Source organism: Phodopus roborovskii, unplaced genomic scaffold (genome assembly GCF_943737965.1).
Source record: "Phodopus roborovskii unplaced genomic scaffold, PHOROB, whole genome shotgun sequence".
In the NCBI taxonomy this organism is placed as follows: Eukaryota; Metazoa; Chordata; class Mammalia; order Rodentia; family Cricetidae; genus Phodopus; species Phodopus roborovskii.
In genome coordinates, this window is record NW_026126434.1 from 410,383 (window position 1) to 428,750 (window position 18,368).

Sequence of the window (18,368 nt, forward strand, 5' to 3'; positions counted from 1 at the left end):
GGGATAATTAAATTGAGTAACTGCTAGTTAAATGTTTATCAAAACATAAATGTACTAGATCTAACAATGAAGATATAGACAGAACATTTCACATAATCCTCATGCCATCTAGGAAGCACTGTTACCATGGTTACAGAAGGAGTGTAGGGTCAGAGGTGTCTGGGACCTAGCCAAGACATTTTGTGACTGTGATCATACATAGGTTTTCCCTGTAATGACTGCAAACAACAACCACGCTTGGGGTTCAGCTCTAGTGAAGGGGTCATTGGGACCCTGTGGCGGTGCCAACACCTGGCAAGTTACTGCCTCACTGTGAAATCATAACATTAAATAACATTAACCTTGTTGACAAATACAGTGCACAGAGTAGAAAGCAATGGGGCACAGAGCTTGTGTTCTGGCTTTTACTCTTTTTGCATTAAGTCTTTTAAATAAACTACACATACACAGATTCAAATTTCCCCTCCTCTACAGATCAACTGAAGCTCACAGAGGCTAAGATATTGTACAATGTATACTCTAGCTGTGTGCTCACATGGCAGGTCACATCTGAATGTGATTCCTTCAATGAAGGTAATTTAAGGGAAGGTCTGTCTTAAACCACATCCTAGTGTTGAACACAGGCAGCTTTTAATTCACTGAACATGTTTTACATGAAAGTGATAGACTATGAGGAGTAAATATTACTGACAGTAAGTACTGTAACCAGTGATTGACTTGCTTTTCAGTATGTGGATGAAGAGGAACTAATGAATGCCATCAAGGGTTTCAGCTCAGTAACCAAGGAACACACTACCTTCACCGATACCCATCTGTAAAGAATGGAAGTTATAACATGGAAACCTGGGGTATATGCTCTCTACCCCGTTTTTTCTGGCTATCACAACATGTCATAAGAGCTGAAAACCAATCAGAAACAACTCTTTGAATTTTTCTGTAATAGAGACCTAAGAAATATTACTTCTCTGGTTGTCTCAAATAAGGAATTCTAGCCACATGTAAATGCTTGCATTGCCTTGCTGGTTTTGTGGACAACAAAGCATGCAGTTCTTCCGGTGACACTGATGGTCAAAGGATCAATCCAGGCCATTTCAAGATGGCTCACACTTGTTATCAGTAATGAGAAGTTACTAGTTTAGAACCAAGCGAGGAGGAAGAAATCCTACAAGCAGTACCAGCACGAGCGGTCACAGCTCCATCCTGCAGCAGAGAGCCAGCTCTGCATGTACACCCGGGTAAAATTGTAGAGCTGCTGCCCAGAGCTTCCCAGGGAAGCTCCCAGCTCTTAGCTGTTCCTAAGGACTAAGTTCATGCACACAAGTCAGGCTGTTAACAACTGAACACCTTTGCTTGAACCCAGGTCTTGTTTCAGAACTAAAAAGTGGGAGATCATCAATCAACTTTTCATAAAATGAATAAAAGTTCTAGATTTTTCTGAGTTCATGTGACAATATCTCGTGGACCTTTACGAGGGACATACTCAATTATTTTTGCTTAAAAGCCCCAATTACTCCCATGATCCAACAGTCTAAGTGCTAAGTCTGGGTGCTGAACTGTCATCCACACTTGAGGTATAGCAGATCCTAGTCGCTTGCCACCTGTGTCAAAGCATAGACTGGGATTACAATCCCATCCTTTGTCACAACTAAAGTGGCAGGGACTCCATAGTGGCTGTACATATCTTAACATGCATTTTCCTGTCTTGCCAAGTTTTATACCTTTTGAAATGGAAATAGAACTGGTCAGTCTTTAGGTTACAGCAAAGGGGGCCTGCCTCTCATGGCTGCAGGAAGGCGCTATGGTGTTGAACTAAACCAGGATCACAAGGTCCTACATCTAGGCAGCATTTTTCTGATTAGGAGCAGGTCATTAGTGAGAAACACTGTCTAAACACCACCTCCCGAGGACCAAGACTAATATTAGTCTCCAGAGTCTGATCCCTTGGAGTGTGAAGGAAACAGCAGTCATTTTATTCTTTGGTGATACTTGCCTGCTGTGTTTAGAACCATGCAGGCAGCCAAAGCAATCACTTCTTTTTAACTGCAAAGGCCAGTTGAGTATCTGGTCCTCAGGGGTCACTGGGGCTTCAGAGGAACCTCTGCCCCTCTGGCCTTTCTTTTACCAGGTGTCCCATCTATATGAGTGTTAGGTCAAAACCCTTGCTTGATCAATGGCTTCATTTGGAAGCATGGAGGAAAATTCTGTCTGATGACATGCCCTTCTGTAGACTAAACACTGGTTAGAGCTGACTGGATGGCTGCTCCATAGCCTCCCTGAACAAGACAATAGGTGATTCCCTACAGTTATGCCTCAGAGGTCCCTGGGACTTAGCCAACCTTGAGGGAAAAATGGGAAATATCCTCCCTTCCAAATCCTCTGACCACATTAGTCTCCCAAGCATGGTTCCCTGAACACTTAGAAGGTCAGTGACATCCTTCTGGTACTTCTAACTACTGAGTAATATGTAAAGATGCAGGAAAACCAATTACTTAAACTTGTTTAGATGGTTTTGTTCTTGAGGCCAGTCCTTGTAATTGCTACAGAGTAGATCAACTTAAGCAGAAGTTTGCTATCAATGTGTTGAACTCTCATGTTACATACCTTATATAACTTGCCCATACTTTTCAGCTTTCTTATGACACTTAATGACATGAACAAACCTACCTGTGACGATCTTTGCAAGCTGGCCCGGCTGATGCCATGGCACTTGTTGGGATTCAAACATAGTACTGTGTAATAGCACCTTAATAAAAGAAAGTTGAATCCAAACTACATCTGTAGTAACTTAATACCGCCTGTGTACACACTGCTCCACCCAGGGGCTTGGTGAGTCCCCAGTTAACCCTTACAAAAAAAAAAAAAAAAAAAAAAAAAACAGTCTTCATACAGCACACAGTGACCTACCACAACGGTGAGTAGCAGACAACAAAACTATGGTGCTGGACATACTACTCACGAGTTGCTCTTTTCCATTAGCTGCTTTACTTTCATCATAAGATAATGAGTCACAATGCCTTTACTCTTTGATTCTGTGGCAGGCAGAAACTGCCAGAGGGCCAGCCTGACTGGAAATGCCTGGGTCTAACATCCCCAAAGCAAGCTTCTCCAGGGGCTCGGAAAGCACAGGAGAATTTAATGCACACACAAGGCATTCATTTGCTCTTCTATAAAACCAATACAGTGGTTTACAATAAACAGACTTATTGTTAAGTCCACTGACAACTGACTGGGCTGGGCTCAAAACACTGTCCCTATAACCAGTAGAGACTGATTCTGATGAGCTTCATCATCTACTGAGTCATATAATGGGGACTGGGAGGGACAGACAGACACAGAGTACATTTTCTTTCCTTTTGGAGCCTTTAAACTTTATAAAACTCTGGGTGGGCACTGGAGCAACACCCACAGTCAGGGAGGGTCGAGCTAGCCTGTCTTTCCCAATGGTCTAACCTGAGACCCTCCCCAGTTAGACCGAGGGGGCAACTGCTTGGAAGCCTATAGCCACAATCAATTTCTGGGTGTTTGCAAATGGAGCCGACAACCTGAAAAAGTCAATACCCTGTTTTTCTTTCAGTTCTTCTAATAACTAGGCTCTCTGAACAAAGGTGGGTGTGAACTCTCCTATCATCTCATGCAAGGGAAAACATCCCAGAATAAATTGGGGCCAAACCTAACAACAAACAAACAAACAAACAAAAACCAAACAAACAAACAAAAAAAAAAACCAAGAAACAAAAAACTGTAAGATTTCGTTTTCAGTGTCTAGTCTAGTCCAGTGCCATAGAAGCAGCCAAGTGGGCGATGGGAAAATCTGGCATCCATTTGTCCCTCTGCACTGAGATAGGAGGAAAGACAGGAAAGGTCAGAGTCACTCTTTCTCTGGCCCCTGTCTGCCCTGGGCAGAGGCTAGACTGAGCAGTGGGATCTCCACACCTACCTGTGCCTCAGTCACCTACTGCTCCTAGCTCCTCCTCTAGTCTTTCGCAGGGCCATCTTGTCCCCTGTCTGTCCCTGAATGGACTTGGGCCCAGATACAGTTCCCTTTGCTTCCAAGATATCTGATGCCACCACCCCTCAGAACACTTGGCTTGCTTTAAGAGCCACTTTCCATGCCTCAATGTGACACTGACCACACACCACCACGCTCAGGAAGCCCACACAATGGCTTCACATGATCTGAAGGCCAAGGTTAGGACACTTCCAATGCCCAGTAGTTCATCCCAGTGTTCAGAGCTGGAGAAGTAGATAAAGAAAGGAGGTGGAGGCTGCCAGCCACTGGAGAGAGCAGTTGCAAAGATCTAGGGAGCATTCCCATCCAGCCTCCCAGCAGAGCAGAATGATTCTGCCTGCACCTGGCCCTGCACTAACAAATTCACAGGAGTTTCCAGTGTGGCCATCTTAGCCCAGAGGCGCACGGCTGGGAAGGCCTTCCAGCCTCCTTCAGGAACTAGTTATGTGTATAAAGCTACACTGCTGAGACAGGGTCCTCTGTCACTGACACAGTGCTAGAGAAGCAACAACAAACCCCGGACCTCCTCCAAGTACATGCAACCCTGCTACCCCCACCCCAACCCACAGCCACAGTTCTTCCACTTACAGGGGACTCCAGAGTTAACCAACAGAGAGAGCTATGCACACAGTAAGACTGGGGGAAGGGACGGGGAGAAAAGAGGTGTGTGTGTGTGTGTGTGTGTGTGTGTGTGTGTGTGTGTGTGTGTGTGTGTAGCATTTGTAAAGGTCAGAGCTGTCATTGCTCAGCCTCTCCCACAGTCCACATCTTAAGAACACCAAGGAAGAGTAAGGACAAGCCTGCAGGAGCCACAGTGTTGTGAACAAACAGGTAAAGCCCCTCTGGGTGCTGGCATGTAAAGTTTTTTTTACTCAGACACAGGGCCTGTCCCCTACCTCTCTCCAGAGGCCTCCATTGGAGTTTCAGGCACTCCCTGCCTCAAATCAAAGCAAGGTCAACACTTTGCTCTGCTCTGTCGGAAAACAAGACTAGGAACTAGAATGGCTTAAGTGGGGTCCCCTGACAGTAGGACCACGAAACAAACCTGGTGCATGAGCTAGTTTGTTGGAACCCATCCCCTGTGGTGGGATGGCACACTCAGTCTTGGCGCATGGGAGAGGGGCCCGGCCCTGCCCAACTCATTGAACCACACTATATGGACTCCTCATGGGAGCCCTTACCCGTGAGGAGAGTGAACTGGGAGTAAATTAGAGGGAGGTGAGGGAGACAGGAGAAGGTGAAGGTAATGGGGGAAGAACTGTGGTTGGAATGTTAAATGAAATAAAAAAAGAAAAAGAAAGAAATGAAAAAAAAGTTCAACAAGTTTTTCCTCCTCCATGCCCAGGTGCCTGCATTCAGCTAAAAGTGTGATGATCCAAGTGACATTCTCTGTGCATACCCAGGGAGGAACTAGCCATCCTCTATTATTACTCATCAGGAGCATGATCAATGATTATAAATATTATTACTGGGATCCAACCCTCGTGCTTCTTGGTTTAGGGGTGGCAGCAGAACTCCCTACCCAGCCACAAGGTAAAAGTGCACCATTCTACCAACACACTCTTCCCCTTCTCTGGGAGGAGATGAGAGCTAACTTGGATTCTGACCTTGCTATGCAGAGTCCCACTGCAGGGAAGGGGACCTGCCGAGTCCTCCTGGTTTTCACTCAGATGTACTTGCATAGATGTCATCTCAAATCCTGGCTGATCCCTAGGAAATGTAATGGGGTGCTGGTTCTTGTCTAGGGGATCAGTAAGCACTTTCCCAAGGCTGGACAAAGAATTCAACATCTAGGAAGGGCAGGAGACCCAGCTGCCAAGAAAGCAAAAGGAACAGCTTTATCCCTTCTGGTTGAGAGGGACCCAAAAGTCTGGGAGTGTGCTGAAGGGAATGTACGTTGTATTTTATAGGGCCCTTGGGTCCTCCCTTCCTCAACTGTCCTGTCTGGACACCTTCCCCACCATTTCTCCTCCCATTGTCTTCTGGGAACAAGTAACTATCCCAGGAAGACTCTTGCCTTCCCGTCTATCCATGTTCCTCTAACTCTCCCCCAATGGGAATACGTACATAGAGAACCTAAGTGTTTATAAATTAATATGCCATGCTACTATAGCACTCAGGTGGCATCCACATAAAAACACTACACAGCTAATGACAAAAGCAAAGGGCAGGTCAATGATGCAGTCATAATGCATGCAAAGATGGTGTAAATAGATAACATTTACCAAAGAATATTCTAGCAATATCCAGTTACATAAAAAAAAATGACAGAGGCATACCTATTGAGAAACCATTGTGCTGAGCATGTTCTGATCCAATGTACCCTAAAATCAACTGTGATTCCCCTCACAAAACAAACCCACTACCTGACACTCAAATTCACCAAGGTTTCAAGGGGGTTAGGTCAACTATATTTGATGCCAGGCAATCCTGATGAGAAAGCCAAGAAGGAAACTCGGGTTTTCAAAGAGAAGACCTCAGTCCAAAAGCTGGCTCAGGCACTGGCTAAGTTTTACCCTCTGTGGTCTGCGACTTCACTGTGTGATAAGAGCAATACTTACCCACTCAGAAGAACTTACAACAAAACAGCTTGCACTATTTTCACCATGAAATACAGGTGTTTCATTATTGTCCTCTGGTCAGCCTTGGCAATGTAGGAACGGCGGGCAATCTAGACAAATGGAATCCAGTGCTGTTGTAGATGGAAGACACAAGGCTAGATCTGCAGAATGCTGCCATCCATGCTTTGCTCCATGTTTTTGAGACAGAGGCTCATGACGTAGCCCAGAGGGCTTCCAACTGCCAGGATGGAGTTAAGGCTCACATCATCTTTCTATGAGATTTTAATCCCAAGCACCTTGCCCTTTCTTTAGTGGTCTTCTTACATGGTAAATATGACGTTTCTGTTTTACATACACATGTGGGTACAGCTGAAACAGGATAACGTTTACTAAATAACTGAAGACACACTGTCTGACCTTTCTCATTCGATTTAATTGACAAATAAATACAGGGGAGTTTTTGTGAAACCACTGACAATATAACTAATTTTAAAGAATTTTTCCAACTTCATTGTACTTCTGTGAGTGGGAGTTACACATCATTCCCTAGCAAATGCTCATGGGTTTAAATTTATTATTTTCTCTAGTGCAGAAATGTGTAAACCATCCAGATTAAATGAAGAAAATGTATGGAAACTTTTCTTTTGCCCTCAGAGTTCAAAATAAAATTAGAACAACAGTTTTACATACAGAAGCATTTAAGTCCAAATCTAGAACTCCAGTCCTATGAGACACTGCAAAAGTACAGTGGCTCCTAAAGTAGGGTGGGCCAGCAAATGGAAGGTTGACCTCTGGACACCCAGCTATCCCCTCTGTTGTTACTATTTTACTTAGTCAAACACGCACATTGTTCCCACTGGAGAGACTTCAGGTATCAAACATGGGTGACGCATGCTGCATTATCTCCAACAACAAGAATCAGAAAATGACCACAAAGAAATAAAACCACCCTAAAGATGTAGTGCATAGTGGAACCTGGGGTCCAATAATAGTGTTTTGAGTTACATGAGACTGTTTCACAACATAGCACCTCATCAGGTATCTGGTAAACACTTCACAATCACAAAGGTGGGAGCCACATTCCAGGGAGAGTCTGTGATTAATGCTAAGGTACCACTGCAAGACAAGCCCTGGGCAACTGGACTAAGAACAGGGCCCAATGCCTCACATGCTCTAAGGGCACTGGAACAAAAAGAACCAGCAGGGGGGGCAACAAAGGAGCGAATCCTGCTTACGAATTGCTGCTCCATGTGCCCAAAGGAGGAGGGCTACTTCCAGTCCAGGAACACACCACTGCGCCCCCTTAGGAGCATGTGTTCTGCTCCTGCCTCAAGAGAGTCGGCCCAGAAAACACTACAAGGTCAAATGGTATGCTATAAAGTGTTGGTGTAAAAGCCAATGTACTGAAACCTAGGGAATTTGGTTCTTCATGTAAATGTATCAAAATTATCATGCACTGTGGAGTTCACAAGCTGTACTCTTGGCCCGAGGAATCACTCTTTTTGTGGCGAGGTGATGGAGTAGTCTTAGTTGGAGATGGGGATGCTGTACCAGGAGAGTCAGTCCCTCCATCAGAGGTACTTGGTGAGGATGCCAGATGGGGAACCTTCTTTCTTCCAAGGAATCCTCCTGCTTCAAATCCTTTCTTGCGCAACTCCACTTTATGCTCGTTCTCATCCTCCGACGACCTTTTCTTGGATTCCGAGAACCCGTCGGATGTTTTCTGCACTGCTAACCCACCATCTAACTCTTTCACACATCTCAGCTCTGTCCCAGGGGACTTCCTCTCAGACACGTTGCACTCGCCTGCTGCCCTTTTCACTTCAGCCTGTGCTGGACCCATGTGACCATTTTCTGGGACAGCTCTCTCTAGGCTTCTGTTGAGATTAAGAGTCTGGAAGTCCCTGTAGCTGTGGAAACTCTCAGTCCTCCTTGCTCTGGCTAACAAAGGGCTCTCTCGGTGAGGCCGCGTGGCACCGTAAGTGGCTGCCTCATGGATGATGTCATGGTGCTGGAGCTGGAGGCTGGAAGACAGAGTTAAAAATGACAGGGTATGATTTTACTTCAAGATCTAAGGATCGTATCATAAAGACACAGAAGGCATATTACTACCCACATCTCTATAAGAATGTATTTGTCAAGCAGCCCATATTACATACAATTACCAACGTAAGCAATGATATACACATACAGTCACAAGCAAGTATTTCAAATAGCAGGGAAAAAAGGAAAATAAAACTCTAAAACCAGTTGGCCCTTAGATTATCAGAATTTCAAAGTTTTTGTCAATATGGTTGAGAACAGGAAAGTATTTCATTAAGTACACAATACTGTAATATGAAATTAGACAAGATAACTTAACCACTTTTGATAGCATTGAACCTGAGCAATAAGAACAAAAACTCCACAAAGTAGCCAACTGATAGCAGTGACAGCTATTCTTGGTTGTCAACCTGACGCCATCTAGAATGAAATATAATCCAAAAACGGACGGCACACTTGTGATGCAGATCTTGAGGGGGAAGGCACACCTTTAATCTGAGCCACACCTTCTGCTGGAAGCCTGTATAAGGACAATGAAAGCAGGAAGTGCTCCCCTGCTTGCCCTCTCTATCAGCACATCCATTATCCATTCCTTCACGGCCACTGGAGCCTGCTTCTTTGGGATTCCAACACATACAGCAGACCAGCTGGGACACCCAGCCTTGTACTGAGCAACTACTGGATTCTTGGACTTTACAATCACAGCTAGCCATTGTTGGACTGCAGCCTGTCCAATAAATTCCCTTATATAGAGAGATCACATATCTATACACACACACACACACACACAGAGAGAGAGAGGGGGGGGGGAAGAGAGATTGTTCGGTGACTCTTGAGAATCCCAATACAATGAGCTCCTGATCACATAACAGCATTCCTATTCCATCTGCCAGTCATTTCCCACAGTGGTCAGAAGGGTAAATGTCCCCCATAGTCTCCGGCGTTTGTGATGCTGTTTGTGAAGGCTAAGGACATGTGGTCTTGCCGGGGGAAGTATGTCACTGGGGCCAGGCTTGGGGAATTTAAAGCCTTGCACCATTTTCAGTACATTCTCTCTAACTTGTGCTGTGAGCCCTCAGTCTCCTGCTGCAGCCACCATGGCTGCTGCCTGCTGCCATGCTTCCAAAGAAAGTTAAAGTTAAAAAGCAAAGGGGAGGTAAGGGTCAGGGTAAGTGGTAAAGAGCATGTTTGGCATGTATGAAGTCCAGGAGTTGATCACAGCACACACCACACAAAAAAGACCACAATATTTTTTTTTTCTTGCACTTCATACCATGTATGAAACTGTCAGAGAAGAAAGTCAATAAAAGTTTAAAATGTTTTCCTATGAAAATGTGCTATGCATACAAATAAAAATTTATTAATATTTGAACAATTCAGTATTAACGAATCTGACTTCAAACTGTACTTTGAAAATCATAGCTTTTACAACTGGATGCTCACAGCACCACCATCCCCCAGAAATCAAGTCCATTCAGGATGCACCGTCTACTCTCTGACCCACCTGGAGTTCGACTCTCGAAGACGGCTGTGCTGAAGCACAGACGTGGCGGGACTGATGTTGGGGGTAGCACATCGGGACGTGCTCAGGTCACACTGGTCTAACAGCTTGAGCAGCTCTTCCTCGGTGGGGCCGCCGGCGCCCTTGTCCTCACTCTTGCTGACCGTATCCATAGCCGTGGTCAGGTCCCACATTTGGATGCTACCGTTCGTGTGGCCTGTGAACAAGTAGCGCCTTGGCCGCGAGCCCATCCTGCTGGAACCCTCACACTCCCTCACAGTGAAAGACGATATAGTAGTGTAGTCAACAGCCTGGATCTCACATATCCTGCAAAGACCAAAGGAATCAATTACACATATTGTAGAACTGAGACCTTTCAGTAAGTTTATTTTCAAAGTCACACAAATGAACATGTATCTAAAACAGTTTTAAAATGGTCAAACAGAGTTGACAGAAAATCAAGTCTTGTTTATCTGAATTGAGAAAAACCTCGTACATTAGCGTGTCCTCAACTGAAAGAACGAGATATGATTCAGTCACAAAAGCCATCTTGGGAATGAGGAAGTCTTCAGAAAAAAAAAAGTGAGAAAACAAAGGAAAAGAAAAGGGGGAGGGAGGAGGAATGAAAATAAAACATACTGATGTTGAAAAAGAAAACCACTAAGTTTATATACAAACTTTTACAACGTACACCTACAAAAGCAAGAGGACAAGACCTTCGACACCCACGCTGCTGGGGTGCAGACGAAGCCCAGTGGGCATGGCCAAAGGAGCAGCCAGTCCCATCGGCCACACAGGCTAGAGTGGTCCAGCTGGGGTAAACATAACTATTCCCCCACATGTAAGGTCTTCTATGACTACCTATAAAAGACATTTGCAGATTAGGGGACTTCTTCATTTCAACTGGTGGAACTTTGAAAAAGCTTTATTTTACAGTTATGCGTGAGTGGCTGTGTACATGTCTGGTTCCCCAGGAGGGCAGAAAAGGAACTCCCTGCAACAAATGATACATACAGATGGCTGAGCTGCCCACCAGGGACACTGGAAACTGGGCCTGGCTCTCTGCAAAGGCAGCGCCATTTCCTGTACTCAGACCCAGCACTTTAAGAACTTAAGATAAATGCAGATTCATCAACTTTTATTATCAGGGTAATTTTTTCCATTAGTATTCATGTGATGATTGATGTTTGCTTATATTTGTAAAGTGACTAAATTTAAAAAAAAAAGTTTGTGGTGTATTTTTAAAATTAAAAAAAAAAAATCAATGTTACTGTATGCACAAGAACAAATATGGTTTTGCTATAGTCTCCTGTCATGGGACAGAGCCTTTATTTCTATAGATTGCTTCTGACCTATTCACTTTCTACTCCTCTCTCCACTTCTGTCTCCAGTGTCCCGAACTATCAGTGAACTTCCTGTTCACAAAGGACCAACTCAATTCTATGAAGCAACTTCCGCTTGTTCTGTTAATATAGTTTCCCTCTAGATCAAACTCATTTCTTTTACCCCCCCCCCTCCACTTTTGTTTTTGGTGTTTTGAGAAAGGGTTTCTCTACATAACACCCTTAGTTATCCTGGAACTCACTTTGTAGACCAGGCTGGCCTTGAACTCACATAGATCCGCCTGCCTCTGCTTCCCAAGTGCTGGGATTAAAAGCATGTACCACCACTGCCTGGCCTGAATTCATTTCCTAAGAACACACACAATCTGTGGGATGGGGTTTAGGCACATTAGTCATTTTCTAGAATTCAGTCATTAATTACTAACAATTACATGCAATCTACAACTACATGCAATCTTGATGAAAATAAAACCCTCCCAATCTCAGAGTTTATTCAGGAAAATGCCATGTAGCAGAGACACACCAGAGAGAGGCAAGCAGGAACTTCAGAAACATCAGCAACACGGGCTACACTGTAAAGGAAGCCCTGACTGTCAACGACTACTAGGAATTTCACCTGCTCACTTGTCTGGCAGGCAGAAAAAACAAACAGCAAAACCAGGGACAATCACTTTCAAAGTGAAACAGAGTGACAGAAAAGCTCATTTCTACAATGTCCACTGAGTCAGCGACTGCAAGGACTTCTGTTCCTGTCTTTGACACTTTAGTATAAGGCACACTCTGCAGACAATGGAACCTTAATCAGTCAGGCAACCAATGAGGTCATGTAAGCTGAATTTACATAGCTAATCAAGGGCAGTATCAAACTTAGTACACATCTGTCTGCCATGAAACCCACTGTGATCACCATTGAAATTAGACAAAAAGTCATCTCCAAAGACAAAGGCAGAAAAGGAAGTCCCAACAGTGCTCAGAACCAGAGTGGTGGTCCTGCCATATAAGTACATTCCACAGAGAGCGAGGACAGATGTGAACTGAGACTGCTAATCAGGAGCTATGGCAGTCATACAGGTCACATGATCATCAGCCATGGATGACCTTACTCTTGTTCTGGGTAGAGATGGTCAGGAACCCTGTGATGTCCCATCTGAGAGACAATGTATATGATGTTTGTGCATGATGGGAAATGCTTGCACTCAAAGGTTTCTCTGCTTTGTTTTGTTCTTTCTATGGTGCTCTCGGTCTGTGAGGATTCTAGGTGAGTTTTACCTTCCTAGTAGTTAACTAGCATAGAACTTCTGTCCCAGTGAGTTACTAGTGCATTCTTTAGCTCTAACAAACTGCACCTGTATGCTGGGAGACAAAGGCAACTTCTGAATGTACATGTCCTTCTGTGAAGTGTTACCTTTTCCCAGTTGATGACAGCCTAACAAACAGCTTGTTAGTGATGGGAACAACTTTCTGGATAAACACTTGTTGATCATCTCGTTCTCCAAAAGGCCCTGTGTCAAAAAACAGAAAGTCAGATAGGAATGAGAAATGGTTGTATTTATAAAAGCACATTAGTACTCCTCCCGCAAAATAACTGTCATGCCTATAGTAGCACAAGCCCTAAATACTTAAATACCACACACAAGCAAAATAGCAAAAGTATGTCAGTCCGCATTAAATTTTACAATAGAAATACACTATTTGTTTTTAAAAAGTATTTCTTTCTGTGTGGGTTTGAGTGAATTTGTGAGTGTGTGTGCCTGTGTATATCTGAGTGTGTCAGTGTGTATATGTGTTTGTGTGTTAGTGTGCCTCATGTGGGTTTAAGCCCACAGAGGCCAGAAGAGGGCATTGGATCCCAAGGAGCTGCCCTGTGTGCACACTGAGAACTGAACTCATGTCTTCTGGAAGAGTAGGGAGTCCTCTCAACTGTTAAGCCATCTCTTCAGTCCCATAACACTTCACAACTGTACTTTATGCATTAAAGATTTATAAGCTGAGGGAAATCGCTCCTCAAGGATCTGCAGTATCACTCCCAGAAGGTCCCTTTGAGAATATGCTTAGATCTGACAACTTAGAAGAAGGCTTGGGAGTATGGACTCGATCCCTAGCTCCAAAAGAGGCAAATGGAGATATAAACTAAGTCACTTCATATAATCCCTACTAATTGTTTGAACACCTGCATGCAAAACTTTAACAACTTCTGCAGATTAACTTCAATGAACAGAATGTAATGGGGCTGGTGAGATGTCTCAGCAGTTAAAGACACTTGTCACCAAGCTTGACGAACTGAGTGTGACTTCTAGCACCCACACAGACAGCAGGACAGAATTGACCCCAGTACCTTATTCTCTGACCTGAACTTGTGCACTCTGGCAAGAGTGAGCAAAAGCACACACATATGCACATGCAAAATGTAACAAAATATGAAAAACATTTAAGTAGTCAGAAGCCTCCATCAACCACACTGCTCCTTCAATGTCTCTATTTTCTTAAGACACAAAGTAAAAAGAAGTAACTTCATCATGCTAGGGGTGTGAGGGGCATTGGCATACTACCCATCATGTCATGGCATTCAGAGAAAACCACCAGCAGCTGCCACTGAACAATGAGGCTTGCCCTGGCAGCACACCCTTCACCAATTCTTGGGTTTGGAGTGTTTTGACTTTTGTATTTTCATGAGATACCCTGAGGACAGGACATCAGTCTGAACAAAGATCTAATGAAGGGAACCAAGTTTCACAGAGCAGAATTTTCCACTTTTCACACTGAACTGTCGGGAGTGGTCTTTGTGGGGCTGCAATAGGAACCAGCTGAGCAGTTCATACCAGAGTAGGGGAGTGTGGATGAAGGAAATAAGTTTGTACCTGAGTGGAGGTGTGTGGATGAGGGAGGGAAAGGCTAGCAATAGAAGATAAAGAAAAGACAGAGACAGAATAGAAGTCAGGAGGGCAGATTAGTCAATACTGAAATGCCAAGGGAGTTTATTTTTCACCACTCTTACATACCTTATCTAAAAAGGGGAACACAGTATCATGTACATAGAACAGACAGACTTTTCTTCCTCACTTAGTAACTGCACCTTAGCTTCAACTTCTTCCGTAGCCTTAGGTCAGGAGTAGCCACACCTCAGATTCAGGTCTGTTGCTATTTAGAATAAGATAGCCAAACATCCTACTGTAGCCACACCTTTGACCTTTAGGTCTTATGACTTGATGAGGAAAGTTTTGAACTCTGTCCTTGTGCCAAGATAAGAGTGCAGCCATCTTTATGGGCACTCACACTGAACTATGGACACTCAGCTTATTCAGAGCTGCACTCAGAGATTTCAATATAAAAATGAGACTTTGGCTGGAGAGAAGCTCAGAAGTTAACAGCACTGGCTGCTCTTGTAGAAGACCTGTGTTCAGTCCTCAGTGCACACATGGTGGCTCCACAACCTATGTGACCTTTGTTCCGGGAGATCAGCTGCCCTCTTCTGTCATGTTGGATGACATACATACATGTAGGCAAACATTCATATAAAATTAAAAAAAAAAATATCCTTTAAATAAAATAAAAAATAAATAAAAAAATAAAAACTCAGTTATTTTCCCCTCTATTATACTGGCCAAGGCAGGGAGGACTGAGAGCCAAGCTATAAGAAACTCGTATTTTGAAACACTGGGGGTTCAATAATTCTTCTTTATTGCACTCATTAGGAGAAGCTTTTACATAAAAGGTATGCGGCACACAACACGCTCCACACAACAAGCTCTCTGTTGTTGCTGACATGCTGGGGAAGCACACTGAACCAAGTTACATCCTCAGCCTTCAACTCACACGCATGGGCACACCTACTCACAAAAGAGCAGTGGCATCTTAATCGCTAGCGTCCTAGGTGCTACATAAGCACCATCATCGTCCCCATTTTACAGATGACTCATACACTCACTGATCATCCCCATTTTAGAGATGATGGGTGCATACATTAATTGTGCAGTTATTACACAAAATCGGTGCGCACACTGAGAATCAGGCTAACCACACCCTTCTTGCTGGGACCAGAGTACAGCAATGTGCACGTGCTGGCCAAACAACTCCAATTCCATAACAACACTGGCTCTCTTCCCAACTTAAAATTTTATTCTCAATAATTGTTAAAAACAAAAGAAAAAAATGTAAAGTTTCAATTATGCACAGCAATCAATCCCAGCTGTAATTAAAAACAAAACTACCTGGTTAGCATTTGGAAAGAACAACATTTAGGGGAAAAAATGCTAGAAAAATGTTTATCTTAACTTTTTAAATACCAAAAAAAAATGTTTAAATGATGTAATTTTGTGAATTCACAGAAAAGAATATAAAAAATCAGAGTTGGGAAGATGGCTGCATCAGTGAGGCACACAGACCTGAGCTCAAGTCCTAGAGTACACAGCAATGAAACCAGGCCAGTGCTATGTGTGTGAAATCCCCACGCTGGAGAGGCAGAGACAGGCAGACCCTTGGAGCTCATTGGTCAGCTAGTCTAAACTACCTGGTGAGTGCCAGGCCAGTAGAGACCGTGTCAACAGCATTCTGAGGTCGTCCTACAGCCTACACCCAAACTCACACAAACTTACCCCATTCTGAGGTCACCTTATAGCCTACACCTACACACACCCCTAGACACACACATACATAGCATTTATATTTTAATTACATTAAAATGTGAAATCCCCATGATGTCCCAGTCCTGGATCTCCCTCTTTGAAGATGCCTACCTATGTCATTTCCAGAGGAATAGCTGCCATGGCTTTCTGTCTCCTCCAAGGACAGGATCTTGAATGATGCTAATGGGGTGGAGCCTGGCTGAGTGGAGATCATCCCTCTGAACCGTGTCACTGTCCAAGTGCGGACATGGTTGTTGTCGGCACACACTAGGAAAGAACACAGGGTGTCACCACGCCACTCTGAAGCACTTCAGCCTCTTCTACATTAAGCAGATCACGGTACATTCTAAAAGGCAGATGGCGCATTTATCCTAAAACTGAACTCAATTGCGTCTGTTAACCAGATTGAGAGAACTGGGGTTGGGAAGATGACTTGGCCAGTAGATAGACACCTGCCACCAAGCCTGATGGCCCAAATTCCCTTTAACCCACATGGTCAAAGGTGAGAACTGACTCCTGCAAGGTAACCTCTGACCTGCGTACATGTGATGTGGTATGTGCAAAAACACACACACACATGCACACAAGAGAAGATGTACAGATTAAGATACACGGGACAAGGATAAATATGGGTTATATATTTTATCCTGGGAGAAGTCACTAACACGAGAAACCAATGACCCAAAAGTTCCTGCTCCAAGGATCCACACCCAGGCTGCTCTCCATGACTCGGCTGGAACCAAGAGGGCAAGGCTGTCCTGGACCCCAGACCAAATGACACACGCTCACCTACACACCTGTGACCATGCTCAATCAGGCGTGATCAGAGCCACAGGTGCGGTTTAGGTGGATCTCTCACTACACACAAGACCAATAAATAAATCTAACAGCAATAATAATGCTTTGAAGTGAGAAAACCAAGTGATTCTCTTGTTGCAACATGAAAGCACTGAAGTAAGCCCAGGAGTCCCTTTAAAGCAGCAGGAGCCAGGTGTGGAGGACTGAGTAGCACCAGCCCAGTCTGGGACACACAGTAAATGCAGACAGGCCAGCAAGACCTTGTTTGAAACAAACAATAAGACCAAGACAAAAGCTGGTGAGACACAAATGTAGAAAAGATTTTAAATTAGAGAGAAGTGTTTTATGTCACCCAGACACTAACCAGCCTAAGCCAGGAGTGGCTGAAAAGTGGTGACGAGAATTTTTCAAATATCTTAGGAGCCAGTTGTTTATCATTCATTCACAGTCACATTAGTCTATACTAGAGCTGGGCATGGCTTCTATTTAAAAGTATGCATTAATAAACATCCCAATTAGGCTTCAAAATCTTTTAATTAAACATTATTATTATTATTATTATTATTTACATTTGTTGGGGGATAGTTATGAGACAGTGCCTTTCTATGTAGCCCTGGCTGTTCTGGAACTCACCATGCAGACCAGGGTAGCCTAGAACTTAACAAACATCCGACTACATCTACCTCCCAAGTTCTGGGATTAAAAGAATGTGCCACAACCTCTGGCTAAACTTTTTAATGTGAATGTCATGTCATGTGTGTCTACCGTTAGAGAATAGGAGAGGGTGTCAGGTCCCCTGGAGTTGGAGTTACAGGCACTTATGAGCTACCTGATACAGGTGCTGGGAGCAAACCCGGGCCTCTGGAAGAGCACAGCATTCCTAAGTACGGAGGCCTCTCCACGGCCCCAGGGTACATGTAATTTCTGACTAGGAATATATGTGGGGAGTCATTTCCTAACCTCTCTCCACATCCTTGTTCTAAGTGGGCATGCTTATTACAAAGATATATCCCAAAACACGAAAGCATCCAGGTAGTAAGTGCACTTTTCAGCTTGGTTTAACAAGGAAACAAAACCCTAACTTGCCATTTATAATGGTTTTAGAGAACATCTGTAGATGCTGGAATATAGTGCTTGTTCCATCAGTTTTGGGGTTTAAAGAAAACTTGAGAAAGCACTCTGGGAATACTAGCACTAACCTCTCTGCACATGTCAGTCCTAAGGAAACCCTCCGTTCCTTGAGCCCATAGGGAAGCGCCAGAGGCACAGTAAGGTGTGTACCAGTCTCATGGGAAATGGCCCTGATTTCACCATGCTTATTGAGACAAATAACTGTAGTGATCCTGGATGATTCAAGTGTCCCGTGTCAGAACCTTGCTCCTACACCAGCCTGTGAAGCCTCATGTCAGACACTAGTGAACTATAGAAGCACACAATGCATTTATGCCAGTAGCCACCAGGGGGCAGACAGGCTAAGAACACAGAACACTC

General features: G+C 44.0%; 1 protein-coding gene across 2 annotated transcripts in view; it reads right to left on the minus strand.

Annotated features, from left to right (window-relative positions):
* Positions 1–6,983: 6,983 nt before the first annotated feature.
* Kctd3 (potassium channel tetramerization domain containing 3) overlaps positions 6,984–18,368 on the minus strand; it is a 38,430-nt gene continuing 27,045 nt past the window's right edge. For both annotated transcript variants that reach the window (XM_051186600.1, XM_051186599.1), the window contains exons 14-17: positions 16,191–16,346; positions 12,863–12,959; positions 10,118–10,441; positions 6,984–8,594 (exon numbers count right to left, since the gene is read on the minus strand). In XM_051186600.1, the coding sequence (XP_051042557.1) occupies positions 8,036–8,594; positions 10,118–10,441; positions 12,863–12,959; positions 16,191–16,346 (1,136 nt within the window). In that variant the 3' untranslated portion in view covers positions 6,984–8,035. The remainder of the gene's footprint in view (positions 8,595–10,117; positions 10,442–12,862; positions 12,960–16,190; positions 16,347–18,368) is intronic.